The following is a 23,396-nucleotide window of genomic DNA, read 5'->3' as shown; positions in this document are numbered from 1 at the left end:
GCAGCTCAAGAACAAGCCCTAGCCACAAACTGTATGAAGGCAAAAATTCAACATGTTACCACCAACAGCAAATGCTGCCTCTGCAATGAAAAAGAAGAGACAGTTGACCACCTGATTAGTGGGTGCAGCAAAATTTCACAAACTGACTACCTACAACGCCATGACCGTGTTGCTAAAATCATTCACTGGAAATTGTGCCAGAAGTTTGGATTTGAGTACAGCAAAAACCACTGGGAACATCAGGTTGAGAAAGTTTTAGAGAATGAGAAACTCAAGATCTTGTGGGACTTTAGGATACAGACTGACAGGCACTTGGTCCCCAACACACCTGACATAACAATAGTTGAAAAGAAAAAAGTATGGTTCATTGACATTGCAATACCTGGTGATGCACGGATTGAAGATAAGCAGCAAGAAAAAAATCACAAAGTACCGGGACTTACAAATTGAAGTTGAGCGACTGTGGAAAAAGAAATCGTGTGTTGTCCCGATTGTAATTGGAGCCCTCGGAGCAATACCCAAAGGGCTACCCCGCTATTTAGAAATTCTAAATTTGCCGGACTTGAACATTTTGACTCTACAAAAAACCACCTTACTCGGAACAGCTTACATCCTCCGACGATACCTTAACAGTTCCTAGGTCCTTGGTTAGGACTCGAGCTGCTGAGCTATTAACCAGCCTCAAAGGCTGTGAATCTCACTAAAGATTAACCAATAATAATAATTTATGATAATAATAATAACTTTATTGTCATTGTACGCATATACACAGTATACCCCTACAACGAAATTCACTTAACACCCAAAGACCAGGTCCAACACACATAATCCCCAAACACACCCCCACCCACCCAAATATCCACACAACAGACCAAGTCATGGTGTCCAACAGTTCACTGATGGAGGCCCTTTAGTTCATTGTTGAGTGCAATTATAGCTCTGAGATAAAAACTATTCAGAAGACGTGTGATCCAAGTTTTAATTATTCTGTATCTTCTGCCAGAAGGCAACAGTCCAAAAAGATTGTAAGCAGGATGGGAAGTCTCTCTGAGAATGTTATGCAACTTCCTCCAACAGCGAGATGCGAAGATGTCGTCCAGGGCTGGTAGCTGGAGCCCGATGATATTCTATTGATGATTGTATTTTATAATTATGATCGTGATTGATCACGTTGCTTGTATGTACGCTCACAGCTTAGGCACCGGAGACAAGGCATCCCTTGTGTGCCATTCACACGTGGCCAATAAAGAATTCTGTTTTATTCTATTCTAAAAAACAAGGGCTACGAACAGCTATGAAAAGCGAGCGGGGTTTTCTGACTGCGATTAACTCCCTCTTGAGGTCAGGCAGGGGTTCAACGGCGGAGGGGGCAAGCCAAGCTCGATTAGAGCATCTCCGAGACCCCCATGACGTCAGGCATTCAGCCTAGCGCCGGTGCCGCCACACAGCGACCGGAAGCTCCCGAGGGAGAACCCGGCGTCCGCGCCCCATGACGTCAGAAGCCGCGGGATTCTCCCAGGCTCGAGTGACGCCCGCGCCAGCCAGCGAGCGGCCGCGAGAGAGGCGGGACAAGAGAAAGACGGAGAGACTTCCGGGGTGACGTCATCTCTGCTGTGTTGGAAGGGGCGGCGAGGTCGGAGCGGGAGCGAGTGGCGGCCGGTGGGGCTTTTTGCCGGCTTCCCTTCCGCGGATCCCGCCCGGGGTTCGTCCGCGCGGCGCTTCTGCCCGGAGAGGCGGCGGGCATGGCCGAGCAGGACCTGCTGGACTTCCTGCTGCGGGAAGAGCTTTTCCTGGGGAACGGGCCGGGGCCGGAGCCGGAGCCGTGGGGCTTCCCGCAGGTGAGCGGCGGGCCGGGCAGGGGGGGCGGGCGGCCGGGCGGTGCCCTCGGCTGGCCCTGGTTGCTCCTGCCTCTTCTCGCCCCGCAGGTCCCGAGCGGGCAGGAGGAGGAGCTGGAGGAGCTGCTGCGGTGCCTCTGGAGCCCCTTCGGGGAGGAATCGGACAGCTCCGCCGAGCCCTCCGGCCAGAGCAGCCTCGCCGAGGACCGGAGCCCGTCTCCCGCCAGCCGCCTCCCTGCCTCGGGCCGCGTGGAGCGGGAGCACAACTACTCCCTGCACCTGACTTGCCCCGACGCCACGCGCACGGAGCCCTCCTGGGAGGCGTCCGAGGGCGACGTGGCCATCGATTTGGGTGAGCGGAGCTGGCGGAGGCTTCGCGGCCGTCCGGGCTGAGGCGGGCGACGGCTCGGGGGCTGCCGTGGGCCGAGAGCGAACTTACGGGCCGCCCTGCCGCTTCCTTGTGCGTGGCGCAGAGGATGGAGAAACGGCCGCAGCAACCCGGAAGAGCCACCTGAGCTGCCAAGGCTGGCCTTCTCCTGCTCTGGTTCTCTGGCGGGGCGGGGGGGGGGGGCACCGCTTTCCCACTTGCAAAATTCTGACTTCAGTAAGGCAATTGATAACATAGACCACCGCCTACTTCTTGGTAAGATAGAACAATGTGGGATAGGCAGCAGCACCACCAGCAGATGGATTGGTAACTGGCTGACCAGCCGCGCTCAACTTGCAGTCCTCAGTGGAAGTGCATCTAGGGACTCCAGGACTCCAGTGTTTTCCATCAATGATTTAGAAGAGGGGGATAGAAGGGGAATCCATCAAATTTGCAGATGACACCAAGCTGGGGGGAATTGCTAACACTTTAGATGATAGACTCAAAATACAGACGAATCTTGACAGACTTGAGCATTGGGCCCTATCCAGCAATACACATTTTAGCGGCGAAAAAAGCAAAGTCCTGCATCTAGGCAGAAAAATCAAATGCACGGGTGTTGAATAGAAGGTACTTGGCTCAACAGTAGTAACTCTAAGGGGGACTCAGGTGTCTGGGGGACCACCACTTAAGTGTGAGCCAGCAGTGTGCTGCAGCTGCCAAAAAAGCCAACCTAGTCCATCAACAGAGCAATAGTGTCAAGATTGTGTAAAGTGTTAGTACTGCTATATAGTGCTCTGGAAAGGCCACACCTGGAATACTGCATCCAGTTTTGGCCACCACAATACAAAAAAGATGATGAGACTAGAAAGAGTGCAGAGAAGAGCAGCAAAAAGACTCGATGGACAATTGGGGGAACTGGCTGTGTCTAGTCTAGGAGGACTAAGGATGACAGGGTAGCAATGTTCCAATATTTGAGGAGCTGTCACAGGGGTGTCAAACTATTTTCAAAAGCACTGGAGGGAAAGACAGGAAGCAACGGATGGAAGCTTATCTTATCTTATCTTATCTTATCAATGAGAGATCCAACCTAGAACTAAGGAGAAATTTCCTGGCAGTGAAAACAAAACCAGTGGAACAGTTTGTCTCTGAAAGTTGTGAATGCTCCAACACTGAAAGTTTTTAAGAAGACAGCCGTTTGTCCAGAATGGTATAGTGTTTTCAGCTTGAGCAGGGAGTTTTATTTTATTTTATTTTTTTTAATTTGATTTATATGCCGCCCTTCTCCGGAGACTCAGGGCGGCTTACAATGCTTTGGACTGCTTTGGAGTTGGACTAGAAGATCTCCAAGGTCCCTTACAACCCTGTTACTCTGGGCTTCAGCTCCAATCTGCTCCCTTTGGGACAGTAACTTGCTATTTCCTGACACCCTCCCCGCTTTCGTAGGAGGCCCCTGAGTCAGGGGCTTTCACACCTCAGGCGGCCTTCAGCCACACGCCAAAAGTCATGGAGAGATGTTTTATAAGGTTACACAGAGGATTAGACAGCCCTTCCCTCCCAAGCCAGTTGTATAGTAAAAAGCGACCGGTACGCTCCCACAGAGAGTAGCTCCTCTGGCTGACGACCCCCAGGGGGAGAGCATTCTCTGTGGGGGCCCCCACCCTCTGGAATGAGCTGCCCCCGGAGATTCGTAGGATTCCCGACCTGCGTACCTTTCGCCATGCCCTTAAAAACATTACTATTCCAACAAGCAGGGCTGGCCTAAATAATAATATTTTTATTATTTTAATGGGTTGTTTTATTAGAATTTTTGGCCAATTGATTTAATTGTTTTAAATTGTTTTTAATTTTTTATATTGTCATGGTTTTATTTCTGGCTGTACACTGCCCTGAGTCCTTCGGGAGAAGGGCGGTATAGAAATTTAATAAAATAAATAAAAAATAAATAAAAAGAAGGGGGGGGGCTTGCTTTTTAGCTTTTAAGTATCAGAATGTATATAGACATTCAGACTTATAGAGTTGACAGGGCTATAAGGGGGCTGTTTGCTCCCCTGTAAGGAAATGAGGATGCAATTTTAGCAAAGCACCCTGGATCGAGGGAGGCTAATCTGAGGGTTTGGAAATTGGATTCTCAGAACTCAGCTAGCCTTACAGGGGCTTCCTATGGCTCTGTGCCCCAGCTGGCTTCCCCCAACCCTTGGACAAATGACCCACACTGGCATCCCTGGCTGGGCCCATCAAAGCCCATCCCCCTCAGTAGCTGGCTGGTTCTGCCAACAAGCCAATGTGCTGGAGCCTTCCACTAACCAGACCTGCTCTAACCAGCTTAGTGTCTTGTGTGAACCCAGCCCCAGGGCAAGGGTGAGGTTTGCACGGGGGGGGGGGAGCTGTTTGCCAGTTGCACAGCTCTCTTTCCTCTTCCAGAAATGTGGGCAGATGTGGAGACCACCGAGGGCCTCGGCCTTCCCATTGCAGCACCAACAGCAGAGCCCATGGTAGGAGAAAGCATGCAGGTAAGCAGCCTGGCCAGGCCACTCTTCCAGAGCCCCTCAGCCCTGGTGCTTCCCAGGCCCTGACCCTGATCAGCCACCATCTTTTCTGCATTTCCAGTTGGACTTCCCCCCGCTGGTCCTGACAGATGAGGAGAAGCAGCTCCTGGAGAAGGAGGGCATCGCAATTCCCTCCCACTTGCCCCTGACCAAGGTGGGCCCTCCTCACCTGGCCTGCGGGACAGCCAAAGGCACAGGGAGAGTGAAAGCCCCCTGCCCCTCTCTTGACTTCAGGAGGGAAAGGGAGACAGAGCAGCCTGGGCCTTGCCCTGCAGGGTGGCCAGCCTGATGCTCCCTCCGGGCGGTGGAGGAGGGGCATAGGGCTAAGGGCTGGAAAAAGCCTTGGCAGGCAGGCTGAAAAGCAGAAGTTGCCTGGGGGAGGGAAGGCTCTTGGCTGACCCATCCCTACCCCCGTGTGCTGCCAGACAGAGGAGCGGGTCCTGAAGCGAGTCCGGAGGAAGATCCGCAACAAGCAGTCGGCCCAGGACAGCCGGCGGCGGAAGAAGGTCTACATGGACAACCTGGAGAGCAGGTGGGTATCCTCGCTGAGCAGAGGGGTGGGGGAGGGGGTCTGGGAGCCCCCCTCCTCATGAGACAGCAGGGCAGGGTGTTCCTTGCTCTCCTGTCTCCTTGCCACCCTGGCATCTACCCTGTCTGGGCTTCCTCCTTGACCCGTCTCTCTTCAGGGTTCTGGCCTGCACAGCCCAGAACAGCGAGCTTCAGAAGAAGGTGCAGCTGCTGCAGAAGCAGAACACGTGAGTTGGGGTGGGGGAGGCCACTCTTCTCTTGAGGGTTCTGCAGGCCAATTGGGGATGGCCGTAGCAGCCCTGTGCTTTATTTGCCCGCACGCGGATCAAACAATGACCGAGACTGTGCCCCTCCATAGTGGTGCAGCCCTCGGCTGAGTCCTGGTTCAGGGCAGGGGGCTGAACCAGCGAGAGACCCCCCTGGTGCAGCTGAGGGCGAGTCAGCCTTGCTTTGTTGCAGGTCCCTGCTTGAGCAGTTGAGGAAGCTGCAAGCGCTCATCCAGCACTCCTCCACCAAGACGGCTGCAGCCAGTACCTGTGTCCTGGTGAGTTTCCGTGCCTCCAGGCCTCTGGCCATCCCTTCCTTGCACCCCTCCTGTGTGACAAATACGGGATCTGCAAGGAGGGGGCACGTTTCGGCCATGCAAGCTGCGGTCTGATTGCCTTCCATGCCCTCTCTGCCTAGGTGCTGCTCTTCTCCTTCTGCCTGGTCCTCCTGCCCAGCCTCTATCCTCTCGGCAGCCAGAAGCAACCTCTGGGGCAGCATGGAGGTGAGTCTCCAGGGCTGGGTTGGCCCCTGCAACCGCTAAGCCCCCTCGGGTGGAGCTTCCCCCCCCGCAAGAAAACCTTTTGCTTTCGGCTGCAGTTCCTGCAAAGACTGAGCAAATTCCTGGGGCTACAACCCCCTGCGGCCTTTGGCCTGCCCGGCCGGCTTCAGTCAGTGCAAAACCAAGGATTGCATGTTGGAGCAGTTCGCCGTATGGGTGAAAGAGAAGGAGATGCTTTGTTGACTTCCTTCACTGGTCATAAAGAGGAAAGACCAAGTAGCCTCCAAGAGTCCTTGGCAGATACCTTTGCAAAATGATATTTTCCTTGGCCAGGGGCTCGATGGCATCCCCAGAGGGACAGGGCTGCTTTGGGGGCACTTCCGATAACTTCTTCCAAAGGAAGGAAAGGGGCAAGCAGGAGATGCCATCCTACTAAGAAGCACAAAGTTTTGGAGGGCAGTTCATTCCAAGGGAGGAGGAGGCAGGGAAAGGGGAAGCTGCTAGGGACCCCGAGGAGGGCAACCCAGCTCCCCTACAGTGCTGTAACTGCCCCATTTTTCTTCTTCCAGTGTTGTCCCGAAAGCTGCGCGAGTTGTCAAACGGAGCTTCCCGGACGTTGGCTGGTGCCTCCCAGCCAGCAGAAGTGACGATGTCCCTCTCCCATCCTGGGTCCCCCAGGTTGCTTTCATCAGAGAAAGCTGTGTCCCCCAAAGCCTTTGGGGCTGCAGGAAGCCTCAACGGGTCTCTGGAAGGCCCACGGAGCGCCCTGGGGGGGGCCTCTGCCAGCAACGACAGCTCCTCCTCAGACTCACCTTCTCCTGCCTTGGAGGGGCTCCTCCTGGCCCCCAAGGACCCTCCTCCGGGGAAGGAGAGGGCACTCCTGCCTGCCTCTGTCGACCAGCAGCCTGGCTGGGCAGATGGTGCTGCCAGCGTCATCCTGCAGCCCCATCACTCTGATGAGATGTGAGGACTGAGGCTTGGGGCTGCTTTGCCAGCAATGTGTAAATGCTGAGATCTGGAAGGGGAGACTCTGGACGGAGGAGTGGGGGACAGCAGGGGAGCAGGAAAGCTGGGGCTGCTCACCAAGAGAGGCTGGGGCCTCACTTCACCGGCCATCCCTGGGCTCAGAAGAACGGCCATTGCGAGCCCCAGCAGGAGCTGCTGCCCAGACTCTTTGCCCTCATCCTAGGCATCTGCCCTGCCCCTCTGGGGGTTCCCCACCCCAGCTAGCATGAGGCAAGGGTGGGGGTTGGCCCACCCCAGAGCGGGACGCTGGGCTGAAGAGGAAGGACACTGCAAGGTTTGCTCTGGCCCTGCTTTGTGTGATGCTCTTGTACAGGGCAACCAATAAATGGCTTGGGAGGGGAGCCCCTCCCTCCAGAGTGGCCTGTGTCCTTCCCAGCGGCCTCTTGGAGGGGAAGGCCAGCCCCTCCTTTCCCACTGGTGGATTATGCGCCACCTGTGTGGCCACCTTGCTGAGCCTCCTACAGGATCGTCCATCCCCAGCTGCCTCCCTAGAGTGTCCCGATTGCCATTGGGACTGTCCCCAGACTTGTGGGTGGTCTTCATCCCTCTCCCAGCATCGGGCCTTCCGGGCCACGTGGAGAGCACCTGGCCATGCTCCCTTGCAGTCCTGGGCCGTGTTTTCCTCTGAGTTTAGGAGTGGCTGTGTTTGGCGAGACTTCAGAACAAGGGGGAAATGCTACTTTGGCAAGCCAAAGGCCCTTTGCCCCCCTCAGAATCACCTGAATCCATGGGTGGCAAATAAATTGGGTAAATAAATAAAAATTGCCCCCAACCATGGCACAAACAGGACTTCTCCCTTCTCTGTTCTGCTCCCCCCCCCCGAAGTCCTCCTTCACTATCCAGCCCCACACCAGGGCAGCCCCCCCACCCCAGGAAGTCTCTTCATGACAGCCGGAACCCTCCTGGCTTGTGGGGGCTAGGTAACAGTAATAGAGTTGGAAGGGACCTTGGAGACCATCTAGTCCAATCCCCTGCTCACACAGGAGACCTATAGTAGGGATTTGAACCGCCAAACTGCCGACCTTTCTGATCAACAAACTCAGTGTCTTAACCACTGAGCCACCTAGTCAGTCTTGGCAGGCAGCCTGTGGTTGGGCCCTGGAAGGAGCATCGGTCTCCTTGAGGAGGAGGGGGGGTGTCCCATGACCTTGAAGGAGATTATCACGTGTGCCCCTTTATCATTGTTTTATTGAAGTTTCTTATAGTATAAAATAGGGAAAGGGGGTGCAGGATAAAAGAAGCACTAAATAAAAAAAGCATTGACTTCTAACTCCAGTGCTAGCGACAGTTACAGTCTCATCTTTTTGCATTTACATTTCGTTACTACAGGCCATTTCTATCCCTATGCAATTATCCAGTTTTCAGTCTCCGGTCTAAGCTGAAACCCTCTCGGAGATGCATCCATCCGGATTTAGGGTGTGGTGCTCGTCCAGGAGCTCCTTGTGCAACCATGCTGGACTCTTTTGTTTTTCTTTCTCTGTGGTGTTGCTTTTGGAGGTCTTTAGTTTTTCAGAACATCCCAGGCATCCTGTACTGTTTTTCCTTTTAGGTTTTCCATCCATGGAATCCTTCCTAATGTCTCAGTTTGTTGAAGCCAGCTCTTTTAAAGTCTAAAATACTAGTTTGACTTTGTTCAGCCACCTTTGCCTACATTATGGGGAATTCTAGTTTGAGATGACCATTCTCCTTCCAAGTTCCCGTAATTTCCACTCCCTCAACCATTTCATCCCTTTTAGTAAGAATTAAGTCCCTCTAGTTCCCTCCTCCACCTTTTCTAGGACAAAGTTGTCAACCAGGCAAGTCAGGAGCCTGTTTGATCTCCCCACTGCCTGCAGAGTTGGTTTCCCAGTTGACTTCAGTTCAGGGTAGTTAAAATCACCGATTACTACAGTGTTGTGTTTCCTGGATGCCTCAGCTAACTGGCAGAGTTCATTGATTTCTTCTTATTGGCTGAGCACACACCTATGACAATGCCATTTCTTTATATATATAATATATATATATTATACTTTCAAGAAGGTTTTCATCCCTAGTACTGTGTACTTCTGTGGAAGGGTAGTAATTATTTACATTCTTTTTTGTATCATTCATCCCAACATGAAAGAGGAGAAGGGAGAGGGAAGGGTTTATCTATTCTAGTGAAGAGAAAGACTAGGGGGGACATGAGAGCAGCCTTCCAATATTTTAGAGGCTGCCACAAAGAAGGGTGTGTGTGTGTCAAATTATTCTCCAAAGCAGCTGAAGGCAGGACAAAAAGGATGGAAACTAATCAAGGAGAGATCCAGCCTAGATTAAGGAGAAACTTTCTGACAGGACGATTAATCAGTGGAATGGCTTGTCTCTGGAAGCTGTGAATGCTCGAACACTGGAAGTTTTTAAAAAGAGATTGGGCAGCCATTTGTCTGAAGTGATATAGGTTTCCTGCTTGAGCAAGTGGTTGGATTAGAAGACCTCCAAGGTCCATTCCAATTTTGTTATTCAGTTGATATGGAAAATAATCAGTCAGCTTGATCATTTTAGTAAGCCTCTCTGTCACATCTTAAATCTTTGAACCTGGGAGACAACATAGCCCCCTGGAAAAATTGTCTAGCTAGAAATTGATGACTGTTTTAACAAAGTTAAAGTAAATCTGAGCTCCTGATAAAAGCAGTCTTCTGTTGAAAAATAGTCCGCTCACAAAAAGTCCTGTAGATAGCTTAGCAGTCTTCTGACCTATTGCTCACAAAAAACATTAAGGAAAAGTAAAGCTGAACTCCCTTAGTTTGACACAAATTAGTATTTTGCTCCCTCTTGTGGTTAGTGTTGAAATAACCCCCAGGAGTAACGAAGCAAGGCAAATCATGTGATGGTTTCAACCAATGGTATCACGCCTTTGTCTAAAACTCTAAAAATTTATAAGACAGAAACAAAAAACCATTAAAGGGGGGAAAAAAGAAAAATCGCGAAGAAGGACTTCAACAAACAAGAAAGATTTACAGCCAACCAAAAAAAAAAGTCTCTCCTTTCTCCTACTGCATACGCTGCGAGAGGAAAAGGCTGCCGTTGATCAACCTCCCTCCTCCTCCTCTTCCCCCCTTAACTAAAGCGAGGGTGGGGCATGAGACGGGAGAAAGATCCTTCGGTTCTCACCGGAGCTTAATGGTTTATCGACAGGACTCCGTGGCTGATTAATTGCACCACCGGGAGTGAAAGACTCTCACAGGAAGCAGCTACGGGCAGGCGGCCAGCCCCCACCCCCAACTGCCCTCGGGAGCTCTGCAGTCGCTCCCGGTGGCCATCTTTGCGCAGAGTATTGCAATATTGCCTGGAGAGTATTGCGGTGGTCGAAATGGGAAGCGATCGCGGTGGGTGGGTGTGGCAGGGCCTCCCAGAACAGAACCGAAGATCAAGGTGGGAGAGGGTCCTCCTACCCACGACTGCCACCGCTTCCCCCAGCAGGAACCTCCCCCCCCCCCAACACCAGCCCTGTGGAGAAGTGCATTTAAGGATAACAAGATTCTCCAGATTCAGGGGTGACCCAACCGTCCAGAAGCCCTCTGTCTTGCTAGGATCGAGTCTCTGACAATCCCCCCTACCCCCCCACCCCCGGGCACTGGAAAAGCACTTGAGCAACGCCACCTGTGGTATCCTAGGGTAGAGATATCTAACCAAAACCCAATGCTGTCCAGTCACTTAACCAGGAGCCTTGTGTGGGTATGGAACAGCAGAGGTGAGAGACCCAGACCCCGCATAAAAGGGGCCTAGGGCTGGATGAGGTGCCCCCCACTCTCAACCTCCAGGGTCAGTCCACTAGGATAGCATGGCTGATGGTATGAAAAACCTCCCGGAGATGAGGGAGGGTGCAGGAAGAACGCAGTGCCCTCGATTTAAGCTTTTCAGAGGTCTCATGCTGCCTTTGTGGCAGAATCAGGCTGGAACCTGTGTACTTTGCTTGGTCTTTAGGGGAGCCAAATACCAAGCAGGGAGTCACTGTTCAAACTCTGCCATCATCAGAAAAGCTGGAGCAATCAGACAACGAGGCAGAGCCCCCAGGCCGTGTGTGTGTGTAGAGAAGAGAGGCCCTAGAGCCGTGATGGCGAAACTATGGCATGTGTGCCGGAAGTGGCATGCAGAGCCATCTCACCGAGCATGTCAGCCAGCCAGCTGGTCTTCTCATGGGCATGCACGCCAGAAACCAAAAGGCCAGATGGGAAACTGAAAGCTCACTCGGTGCCAACAAATGGGACCGTGAGTGTGTGGGTGGGAGCGCCAGAAACCGGAAGTGCAGCTGAGTTTCTGGTCACCTGGTCTTTTGGTTTCTGGCGCACATGTGCGCGCAAAGGCCAGAAGCTCAGCTTCCTGGCACACACATGCGCGCTAGGGAGCTGTTCTTCTGGTTTCCGGCGCTCCCGCACACGCAAAGACCAGCCAGCCGGCACACATGTGCACACCGGAACCCAGAAGAGCAACGGACAACGGCTGGTGTGCCCCGAGTGATGTCTCTGTGTGCCACTTCCAGCATACGTGCCATAAGTTCCCCATCACGGCCCTAGAGGTTCTCTGAGGCTCCTGACCCAGCAAGGAAAGTGCTCTCTTAATTAAGGACAACTAGCTGCAACCTGGTTTAGCAAGTAGTCCTGAGCCATGATTCTCTGCAGGGAAATTGCCACCGGCTCCCGCTTCTTGTTCCTGTGTAGTCTGGTCATGTAAAACACCGTGGAATTCTGGCTTTGGGTCAGGCTGATGAACCTGGCTTGGCTTTCCAAACTTCGGACTAGACTTTAACTTTTCTGAATTCCCTTTGAAAACAAAACCGGCAGGCTTTCCTTCCAAGACAGTTTTGTCTTACATTCCTTTTCCTCATCTGTTATTTAACTGTTCAGCTTGAGTAATTTACTATTATCTCATAGTAACTCTGTGCGTGTGTGTTGAGTCTGAGATTTAAATAGTGCTCTCAGCACAGGTCACCGACAAGCCTGACCGAGGCACTCTGCCCTGTCCTATATCCTGCTGTCCTTGTCTTGCTTGTCAGAAGGAGATTCAACCTGGAAAGAGGGATGAATTTCCTGACAGACTGATCAATCAATGGAACAGCTTGCCTCCTGGAGCTGTGGAAGCTCCATTGTTGGAGGACTTCAAGACAAGATTGGACAACCACTTGTCCCTGCACATCATGGGTGATCAATTGTGATGACTCCCCACCCCCCCCCACCCCCATACGCTTCCCCTGATACCTTATGTCAGCTTGGAGGAGGATGAACTGTTCCCAGCCACGGCTGGAGGGGAGTTGGCCAATGGCTCCGAGCAGCCATCAGAGAGGGATTTGGCTGAAGCGCAGCAGGGCAGCCCTGAGGATTCAGATGGGGAAAGCATGCAGCTGCAGCCGGTCAGGGATGAGGAAGAGGAACTCTGCCTTCTGCACCTGATCCAAGGACATGTAGGGCAGAGAAAAGGCAGGAGCAGCGATGATCAGCGAGATTACTCGTGAGGAGAAAGTCTCGCCCTTCTTGGTGGGCTGCACCAAAAGCTGGCTGTTTAGCACAGGTTTAGGTTTAGGTTTATTAAATTCGTATACCGCCCTTCTCCCAAAGGACTCAGGGTGGTGAACAGCCAAAATTAAAATACATACAGTATAAAAATTAAAATAAATTAAAACAGAATTAGATCAGTTTGGCTTCCCCAAATTTTAAAACCCTTTACCCATAAAATAGCCCATTAAAATTTTAAGCCAGCCTGTCTTGCTGGAATAAGAAGGTCTTCAACGGTCGGCGGAAAGTACGGAGGTCCGGGATCAGTCGTATTCCTGGGGGTAGCTCGTTCCAGAGGGCTGGTGCCCCCACAGAGAAAGCTCTCCCCCTGGGGGTCGTCAGCCGACATTGCTTGACCGACGGCACCCTGAGGAGACCCTCTCTGTGGGAGCAGATTGGCCGGTGGGAGGTTATCAGTGGCAGAAGATGGTCTCGTAAATACCCGGGCCCTAAGCCATGGAGCGCTTTAAAGATGAGAGCCAATACCTTGAAGCACACCCGGAAGACCACCAGGAGCCAGTGCAGCTCGTGCAGGAGAGGTGTTACATGGGAGCGCCATGTCGCCCCCATAATTATCCACGCGGCTGCATTCTGGACCAGCTGGAGCCTCCGGGTGCTCCTCAAGGGGAGCCCCATGTAGAGAGCATTGCAGTAGTCCAGGCGAGAGGTGACAAGGGCGTGGGTGACCGTGCATAAGGAGTCCCAATCCAAAAAGGGATGCAACTGGCGTATCAGGCGAACCTGATAAAAAGCCCCCCTGGCCACGGCTGTCATATGCTCTTCTAAAGACAGCCGTGCATCCAGGAGGACGCCCAAGTTACGAGGAGAGAGATGGGAGCCATGCTGGGAACAATGTGTTCATTTTCTATCTGCCTATTGGTGGTTGTGATTCCTGCCTTGCTTTGGATTGACGCCTTGACTTTGGATCATGCCTTGAGAAGTATGGACTTTTCTTGCCTTGTGAATCCTCTTGTCTTGTGGATTTAATTTTGCCTGGTGGGTTTATCTTGTTTGGGAAACTTTCAAGTGCCTTGTGGCCTCATTGGCCATTGCTCTGTGGATTAGCATTGGCTGCTTTTGGCTGAATTGGGACCGTTCTGGAATTTTGGTGAAGGGAAATGCTGGTGAATATTAATAACCCACTAAAACACTGTTGTATGTGTGAGTGAGCAGGACAGCACACCAATCTCTCAACTGAATCAAAGAATCATAGGACTGGAAGGGATCTTGGAGATCTTCTAGTCCAACCCCCCTGCCCAAGGCAGGAGTCCTTAACCATCCTGGACAAGTGGTTGTCCAATGTCGTCTTGAAGTCCTCCAGCAATGGAGCTTCCACAGCTCCAGGAGGCATGCTGTTCCATTGATTGATCACTCTGTCAGGAAATTCATCCCTATTTTCAGGTTGAATCTCCTGATGAGTTTCCACCCATTGTGTCTAGTCCTGCCCTCAGGCACAGTGGAGAACAGATGGATGCTCCCTTCCCCATGGCAGCCCTTGAAGTAGTGGAAGACTGCTGTCATATCTCCCCTTCATTAGACTAAACACACCTGCTATCCTTAGGCATTTGTTGTATGATTTTGCCTCCAGATCCCTGATCAGCTTTGTTGCTCTTCTCTGTGCTCTTTCTAGGCTTTTCTTATCATGCTGACCAGAATTGGATGCAGAATTCCGAATGTGGCCTCACTAGTGTGTTATAGAGGGGTACTGTCACTTCCCTTGGTCTCTCTATTGATGCAGCTGGAACTGTGCTGGCTTTTTTTGGCAGCTGCAGCACATTCCTGACTCACACCTCAGTAATGATCCACCAGGACACCTAGAGTTACTATTGTACTGTTGATCCAGGTACCTTCTATACCTATACATTTGGTTTTTCCACCTAAGTGCAGGATTGTACTTTTCTCACTGGTGAACTGCATCTTGTTGGATGGGATGCTCAATGCTCAAGTCTGCCAAGATCTTTCTGAATCTTGACTCTGTCATCTAAAGGGTTTGCAATCTCCCCCCCCCCCCCAGCTTGCTGTCATCTGCAAATTTGATGAGTTCCCTTTCTATTCCCTCATCTAGACCATTTAAGAAGAAGTTGAAGAGTGCAAGGCCCAAGATCAAACCTTGAGGTGTCCCACTGCATGCCTGGCTTAAAGCTTCTCTTGGATCCAGTCAGAGCAACCTGCTCGGCCTCATTTCTATGCTTACAAACTCACTCAGGGCCATTCTTCTGCTTCTGCAAAATTTTCCCTTTCATCCTCCATCCTGCAAAATTATTTCAGTGCATTCATGTTATACCACAATAATCTATCAGTAAGGAATCCATGAATGCAGAGGTCATGGCCATAATGCTATTAGCACATCTACTGTCTCTCTTCAAACAATGCTGCTTAACTGAAGGGACCCCGAGGGTGCAGCTCTGTCTAATCTTGTCCAGTGGCAGAGATGGTTGGGGACAAAGGGCTTATCGGGTGATCCCCAGCAGCTTGTATTGTACAGAGACCCACTGAGAACCAGCTCAGCTCACAAAGTACAAGGTGCCCAGGCCCCATCAGGACAGGTCTATAACTCCTCGCACTGCTGCCCTATGGATCAGATGCAGGTTCCCAACAGTCCTCCAGGGCAACAGCTATGTAAAATGCAGAGTGATCATAGAGATGAGAGGGCCAAATCAGGATTGACCACAAGAACAACTTCCCTTAAGCCCCTATCTCTCCAGAGGGCTCCTCAAAACAAGCCTGTCTGCATGTAGAAAGCACCCTCCCCCCAGGACCAAGCCAAGACAAAATATGGGGGAAAGTACCAGAAAAGGGCCCTTGAACCCCAGAGCTGGCTTGAGCCCACCCTCCAGATGGGGGTCCTAGCTAGTATCTCTGGGAAGCCTGCAGACTGGCACCCAGAGAACTTCTGAAAGAGCAGGGAAGCAGATGCTGCTCAGGAAAACATTTTATTGGAGAAGACTGGCTGATGGGTGAGGTAGGAAGGCTTGCCCCCCCCCCCCGTCCCCCCAAGGCAGAAACCACGGAAGCCTGGCTCTCTTCACCTTCTCACTTGGTGCGGTAGAAAGTGTCTGTGCCAACCCTACAATGAAGCAGGAGGGAGGAAAATTTCAAAATTCATGGTGGCATGATTGCTGTCCCCCCAGACTGAGCATCCCACTCACCCACCCACATTCCCTCCTTCCACCCACTCAGGCCACATCTGACGGGAACAGCACAAAGAAGGCTGGGTGAAATCTCCTGTGTCTTTGGTGGGCCTCCCTTGAAGCGGCTTCTGAGGGACCCAAGAAAATGGCCTCTTTGGAGGTGAGATGAAGAGCTGCAGGCCTTGTGCTTGTGGAAGGCACCCTGTTTGCCTCTTTGCCCCATACAAATATGGGGGCTGTGCTGGCCACTTCTCTCCAATTTGAGTAAAGCAATTAATGCCAACTCTCTGAGTTTTGCCAACTGTGGGCCCTCCAGACTGTGATGCCACCCAAACCATATTTCAACAGCTTGTCAGTGAGAAGGACCTGAGGAACCTCATCAAAAGCTTTGCTGGGTTTCTTTGTGGGGGAAGTGGTAGAAATGGGATCTGCTAATGCCAGCCTCTACCACGGGACACGCTCAGCCCTGGGTGCTGAAACGACCCTGAGAGACGCAAACCATTGGTGCATCCTTTCAAGAGCCACTTGGGAAGGGTGGAAGGAAAGAGAGGAAAAGAAGGGGCACCGCCGGGCCCTTCCAGTTAGGGGGCAAAGTAGTTCAGCTCCTCCTTTTCCTTACCGGGTTGCCCCCCAGTCCTCTGCCACGGATCCCACCTCCACACGCAACAGCCAGGTGGTCTTCAGCTGCTCCTCTCCATCCTCATCCAGGAAACACTGCCCCGCAAAGACAGCGGTGGACTCTGAGGGAGGAATTGGCCAGAGACTCACTGGCAGGTAACTGGGTTATAGCACTTGGGGTGGGCGGAGGGGGCTGTATGTTCCATAGATCAACCAGCCTGAATGATTTACTCCATGCCAGTGGCACCTGGAATCTTTGGGCAGCTCCAACTAAAGTGGGGGGGGAACATTCAGTGAAAAAAACCTGCAAGGAATGGGAGATCCACTAGATTCCTTCCTCCCATTCTATTTGCTTCCATCCCAAATAATGATTGGCTGTACCAGCGAAACTCCAGTTGACGGTGAAGCCGAAGGTGGGCTGGGCCCGCTGGTCCACCTGGTGCTGGACGCCCTGAAGAGGGGATGGCCGGATGAGGTTGTCGGTGGCAGCCATGGCCGTCAGGTAGGAGCCGCTGAACACCCCGGAATTATTGCTGTCGGAAATGACCATCTTGGAGCCCTGGTCACTCACCCAGTGGCCAGTCAGGACGCACTAAAGGAGGTGCGGGGAGGAAAGCAGATCACGGCGCTGGCCGAGCCAGGCTGTCCAACAGGTAGAGAGACTGGCAGCGCAGACACCATTTTCTCCGGGGATCTGAAAACTCCCGCTGCGCCCACATGCCCGATCCCCCGGGCTGCCCACGGCGGGAGGGGCTGGCAGAGGCGGCCCATCCCAAAGTCCCGTCGGTCGAGGCGCCTGCCAGACCGCGCCCCGATGGCACCCCCGCGGGCGGATCGCTCTGCTGTTTGCCCAGCGAGCGAGAGCAGCAGCCCCGGCGGCAGAGGAGTAAACGCTCAGCCGACCATCCGTCGGGGACTGAAAGCCTCTGGCGCTCAGCGCAACGGGACTGGGTGCGACCAACCCCGAGGAAGCGGCACCCTCTGCGCCTCACCTGCCGCCCACCCGAGCAGAGACTGGTAGCGGGGGCTTTCCAGGAGGGAGGCTGGGACCCTCTGCCCGCCACCCCTCATCCTACCTTCCGCATGGCGGAGCGCCCCGAGTTTTGGAGTTCGGCAGAGGTGCCGGAGCAGCCGAGCAAGAAAGCGAGGAGCCCCAGAAGTGCTGTGCCTATCGCCATGGTGCTCTCCAGGAATCTAGACTTGCCAGCCCCGGGCGGGACGGCCCCTTATAAAGCCCCGCTTATGCTGGCGCTGGCTACACCCCCTCCCATTGAGCTGCCGCCTCCCCACGCCCCTCGTGGCAGGGAGGGGCAGGATCCCCCCCCTCCCAGGGGACGGAGGCTTCTGAGAAATTGCTGGCCGTGACTTTGGCATGTCGCCTGCTGCTACCGACGACCTCCCATCCACCCGTGCGCTCCCACAGAGAGGGCCTCCTCAGGGTGCCATCAGCCAAACAATGTAGGCTGGTGACCCCCAGGGGGAGGGCTTTCTCTGTGGGGGCACCTACCCTCTGGAATCAGTTGCCCCCAGAGATAAGGAGAATCCAAGACCTCAGTGCCTTCCGCCGTGCCCTTAAAACCCACTTTTTCCAGCAAGCCGGGCTAGCTTAAGAATAAATTTTTAAATGTTTTAATTGGTTTGTGATTTTTAATTTTTGGGCCAAATTTATATATATATTAATTGTTTTTAATATTTGTATTTCATGTTCTTAATTCTGGCTGTACACCGCCCTGAGTCCTCAGGGAGAAGGGCGGTATATAAATTGGAAATAAAATAAAATAAATAAATGTGAGGGCGGTGGGGCAGGGACAGACATAAAATGAAAAGAGGGACAATGGGACACATAACTAAGGCAGGATATCAGCAGACATCCAGAATCTGCAAAGACAAGTCAGGAAAGCAAAGACTCAGAATGAACAAAGACTTACAACAAAAGTCAAAAATAACAAAAAAAGTTTCTTCCAACATATAAATAACAAGAAAGAAATCAAGGAAACAGTCAGTCCACTAAAGAGAGAAGACAGCAAGGAGGCAACAGAGAGAAAGCAGAGCTGCTTAATTCATTCTTTGCATCTGTCTTCACACAAAAAGAAACTATAGCCCAACCTACCAGAAACATAACTGTAAAAACCAGACTGGAAATAAAAGTTAAAAGCCTTGGTAGTACAGTGGTTTAATGCACCGTTATTAACACAGCTGCCTGCAATTTCTGCAGGTTCGAATCTTACCAGGCTCAAGGTTGACTCAGCCTTCCATCCTTTCTAAGGTAAGTTAAATGAGGACCCAGTTTGTGGGGGCAATAAGCTGACTTTGTATAAATATACAAAAAGTATGAAGGCTATTGCTTAACACACTGTAAGCCGCCCTGAGTCTCCAGAGAAGGGCAGCATATAAATCAAATTAAAAAAAAAAAAGCAAAAAAACAATAAGGGAACACCTGTCTGATCTTGATGAATACAAATAACCAGGACCTGATGAATTACACCCTAGAGTTCTAAAGGAGCTGGCAGGTATCATCTCAGAACCATTGCACCACATCTTTCAAAAATCCTGGAACACCGAGGAACTACCAGAGGACTGGAAAAGAGCTGATGTGGTTCCCATCTTCAAAAAAGGAAAAAAAACAGACCCAGGAAACTATAGACCAATCAGTTTAACATCAATAACTGGGAAGCTACTGGAAAAGATAATAAAAAAACAGATCTGCCAACACCTAGAAATGAGTAAAGTAATAACTAGCAGTCAGCACAGGTTTGTTAAAAACAGATCATGCCAAACCAATCTTATTTCATTCTTCAACATAGTTAACTAAATTAGTAGACCAGCAAAATACTGTGGACATAATATATTCAGCAAGGCCTTCAACAAAGTAGACCACAACCTACTTCTTGGTAAGCTAGAAAAAAGTAGGATAGATAGCTTCACCACCAGATGGATTTGCAACTGGCTGACAAACCGAACTCAATGAGTAGTCCTTAGTAGTCTAAGTCTACATGGAGTGAAGTAAGCAGTGGGGTGCCACAAGGTTCCGTCTTAGGCCCAGTACTCTTCAATATCTTCATAAACGACTTAAATGAGGGAATAGAAGGGGAACTCACCAAATTTGCAGATGATACTTAGATGGCAGGAATAGTTAACCCCTAGAAGATAGGCTCAAGATCCAGATGGATCTTGACAGACTTGAACACTGGGCCCTATCTAACAAAATGAAATTCAATTTAGAGAAAATTAAAGTCCTACACTTAGGTAAAAAAAACCAAAAGCACACATATAAACTGGGGAAAACCAGGCTTAATAGCAGTGACTGGGAAAGGGATCTTGGAGTTTTAGTGGACAACCAGCTAAATATGAGCCAGCAGTGTGCAGCGGCAGCTAAAAAAGCCAATGTAATCCTAAATTGCGTTAACAGAGGGATACAATCCAGATCAAGGGAGGTACTAATACCACTCTATAAAGCCCTAGTAAGACCACACCTAGAATATTGCATCTAGTTTTGGTCACCACACTATAAAAAAGATATTGAGACTCTAGAAAAAGTGCAGAGGAGAGCAATCAGGATGATTAGGGGACTGGAGACTAAAACATATGAAGAACTATTGCAGGAACTGGGCATGGCTAGTCTAGTGAAGAGAAGGACCAGGGCAGACATGATAGCCGTCTTCCAATACTTGCGGGGCTGCCACAGAGAGGAGGAAGGGGGTCAAGCTGTTTTCCAAAGCAACTGAAGGCCAGACAAGGAATAATGGATGAAAACTGACCAAAGAGAGATTCAGCCTAGAAATGAGGAGGAACTTTCTGACAGTGAGAATAATCAACCCATGGAACAGAACTTGCCTTCGGAAGTTGTGGGAGCTTCATCACTTGAGACTTTCAAGAAAGATTGGACTGCCATTTGTCAGAAATGGTGTAGGGTCTCCTGCTTGAGAGGGGGGTTGGACTAGATGACCTATAAGATCCCCTCCAACTCTGTTAATCTGTTAAAGACCACGAAGGCCATCCCGGGGGTCCCCACACTTTTCTTGGTCTGCTGCCCGGAAAATGTGTCTCAGTGTCTGGCAGAAATTGTCGCTCTGCAGGGCAAAGGGTCGGTTTGCTTCACTTAGCAATTGATCTCCAGGGAAGCTGATCCTTGGAACCGGTTGCCACACAGCCCCAGGAGGACCCTGCAGTGCCCATGGTGGCCCAACCCTGGCTCACCTAACGCCACCAAATCACTCAAGGGATGCAGCAGAAGTTTCCTTACATGCAAACAAGCAACAAGGCAGGATATAGTGGAGCCCCAGGAGGGCTTTGCCGAGCGGCCATTAGCAAAAGCGAAAGCAAGGCTCCAATACCTTTGGCCCAGTCCCCCTTTTGCTCTCCCAGGCATTGGCAGATTGCAAGGTTTGTGTGACATTATTATTATTATTATTCATCTCTTCCTACTAGGTCAGCATGCAGATTATCCTTGAGATCTGGTCAGTGAACAACAACATTTTGGCTTTCTAGGCCAGAAGTTCCTGGCCGAGACGCCTCCTTGTCGCCACTTGGGGTGGGGGGGGGGTGTTCGGCTTGCTCTGAAGGTCGGTTTCTTACAAGGGCACTTTAAGCAGCTCATATGTTTTGGCAGGCGGGAAGGGCATCCGATAGGCTTCTCTTGAATGCAGTTAGCATGGGGCGGGGGAGGGGGGGAATTTACCACCACCTTCCCTATTTCTCTTCTTCCTCCTTTCAGATGCATAACATGGCAAAAGTTTCCAGAGAGAGAAGCAACCCAACTGAGGTACCCCTGCAGGAGAATCTTTGCAGCTGAGGGTTGAAATGAAGGGTCCTTGGTGGTCTCTCAGCTTGGTTATTTTCTTGCAGATGTTTTATGACCCAACTATGTAATTTCATCAGTGTTAGGAAGGAGTGGGGTTCTCTCTTTACACTGTAGTGTCTTGCCCTGTCAGCCTTGGTAGGGGATGGTCTTGGAGGCTCTTTGAAAACACCTTCAAGGAAATCACCAAGCTCAGAGAGCACGAAGCGACTGAAAGGGGTAGCGAGAATTGTGTGGAGCAAAGTCAGGTGCTTGTTCGCATAATGCTGTGAGTAGCCACATCAGCTGAAAAGCATCAAGATTCACTTTTTATTCTTTACTTTTAGTGTGAGTGAGATCATGGGAAGCGAGTGCATTATGAAACATCCGCAGGTTCTCCATGCAGGCTGGCGATAATATTCTCAGGTGTCACATGTGCCTTGGCTGTAATTCAAGCAAGGCCTGACATCAAAGAGGGCCACTCCAGGGGAAATTGCCATGCAGCCCCTGGGGGTGTGTGGTGTGGTGGCCCAACCTTCTTCACCTAAAGCAAACTGTGTCAAACTCACAACACGTTGTCACATGACGTATCACTTTTCCCCCATCACTAAAATGGGGTTGGGCGTGGCCGGCGCATGATGCATCTGGGCTGCGGGCAGTGAGTTTCACACCAAATCAACCAAAGCATGTTGGGGATGCAACAGAAGTTTCTTTGCATGCAAACAAGCAACATGTATTGGGGCTTCTCCCCACTTTCTCCCCCTACCATAGAGCCCCCAGGTGGTGGCCTTCCCCTTCCCTTTCTTCCTCTCAAGCACCCGAGTGACATGGCCCACAATCCTCCTCCCCTTAGCTCCAAGCCACCCTCCCAAGCACTTTGTGTGTGGGAGGGGGAGAAGAGTCTGGCTGCTGCTCGTGGCACTTTTGCAGCCCCTATTTTCCTCTTCCAGGCATTGGCTTCATTTTCAGAAGGGGGGAGCCAATGGCCCCCCTCCTCCTCGGCTGCAGGACTGACCTGGGACCCTTTTGCGCTCTGGACGGGGAACTTGTGCACTGCCGCATGGAAGAGGCGCCTTCGAACCGCCAGGAAAGCGGTTCAGGAAAGTGGCTGAGGAGTGACCCTCCCATCCTCCCAATGGGTCCTCTGGCCTCCCAGTTCCTTTGCCAGAAACGCACTTGGCTTTGCCCAAGAACCCCATGCCCGGGCAATCCCTTGACTTGACCAGCCAGGCACAGTGACCGCCAGCAAGAACTTCACTTCCCTTAATTATTGAGGGACTTATCAGCCTGGCACTCTTCCCCCTTCAGCCTGGAAAGCAATAAAAGCACCCAGCCTCTCCCTCAGGGTCCCCTGGGCTCTTCAGCAGCAGCAGGGGGTCTTGGCAAGGCACTTTCCATCGGCAATGTAGAAATGGGCGCTGCCCCAGCAGTCTCCTTCCTGCCCAGTGCTGGGATTCCTTGGCAGCTAGGCAGGGCTGGGTGCAGGTGAGGTGGCCTCTTGCACCAGAGGTCGGCCTTTGGGCAATGGCGGTGTGTGTGTGTCACATTCGGCAGCTCCCTGTGGTTCACGCTGTTGCCAGAAGAGGGCTGTAGCCGACCCTACGGACGGTACAGAGGCTTTCCCTACCAGGTGGGGCAGCATTAAGATTGGCCACATGGGGGTCTCAGCTCAGCCTCCAGAGGGCACTACTAATTGGGCCTTGTCCTCTGAATGGAATGCTGTGTCTCGAGAGCCACATTTTGGGGTGCAGGGACACCCACAACAGGTGACTTCACCTCTCCCCCCCAGTGGGGAAGCACAGAGGCTTTTTCTGAACTTCCAGGAAGGTGGGGTTCAAGGCAGCTGAAGCCCTGGGCTGAGGCCGAGTGATGCGGCACGGTTGCCAGGAAGGCCTCAGGGTGCCCAGCGTCCAATCCTGCTGCTAAGCTTTCCAGGAGGCACACAGCAGCTCCTCCTCTGGGTGGATCACTGAGAGATCCTCCCCTCTCAACCAGGGCCCCCTCTAGAACCACTCACAGGTCCTCTGCTCCCAGCTGCCAGAGGGCCACATCTCAGCCACGTTTGAACGCCACAATGGTCAGGGCAGGCAAGCGTGCTGATCTCACAGGGCAAGAATGAGATGGAGTTCCACCTTCTGCGTTTGTTTGAATGAACAGAGGTGAAAGATTAGGTCCATGAGGCCACTTAAGTACACCGTTCATACAGGACTGGCCAAACTTTGAATGTTTTCAGAAGAAGGCAATGTCAGCCCTTTGCAGGCAAGTTCCCTCTTGCTCAAGCCCAGCTGCTCA

The 23,396-nt window shown here is 51.8% G+C and overlaps 2 protein-coding genes across 2 annotated transcripts; one reads left to right on the top strand and one right to left on the bottom strand.

Moving 5' to 3' along the window:
* Positions 1 to 1,628: 1,628 nt before the first annotated feature.
* On the top strand, positions 1,629 to 8,380 carry CREB3 (cAMP responsive element binding protein 3). Its single transcript, XM_070939013.1, has 9 exons — positions 1,629 to 1,838; positions 1,926 to 2,187; positions 4,627 to 4,715; positions 4,813 to 4,905; positions 5,177 to 5,283; positions 5,438 to 5,506; positions 5,739 to 5,823; positions 5,964 to 6,048; positions 6,615 to 8,380. The coding sequence occupies exons 1-9, from the start codon at positions 1,743 to 1,745 to the stop codon at positions 7,010 to 7,012; spliced, it is 1,284 nt and encodes a 427-aa protein (XP_070795114.1). The 5' UTR covers positions 1,629 to 1,742; the 3' UTR covers positions 7,013 to 8,380.
* Positions 8,381 to 15,611: 7,231 nt separating this feature from the next.
* On the bottom strand, positions 15,612 to 17,505 carry LOC139311580 (avidin-like). The gene is made up of 4 exons (XM_070936042.1): positions 17,404 to 17,505; positions 16,709 to 16,919; positions 16,329 to 16,449; positions 15,612 to 15,645 (listed from the first exon to the last, which is right to left on the bottom strand). Exons 1-4 carry the CDS (start codon positions 17,503 to 17,505, stop codon positions 15,612 to 15,614), a joined length of 468 nt encoding a protein of 155 aa, XP_070792143.1.
* Between the last annotated feature and the right edge of the window lie 5,891 nt (positions 17,506 to 23,396).

Source organism: Pituophis catenifer, unplaced genomic scaffold, assembly GCF_029215685.1.
Source record: "Pituophis catenifer annectens isolate HBS135680 unplaced genomic scaffold, rPitCat1.0.hap2 SCAF_2, whole genome shotgun sequence".
Lineage (NCBI taxonomy): Eukaryota > Metazoa > Chordata > Lepidosauria > Squamata > Colubridae > Pituophis > Pituophis catenifer.
Note: the sequence above shows the minus strand (reverse complement) of the source record. Positions and strands in the feature narration are given on the sequence as shown.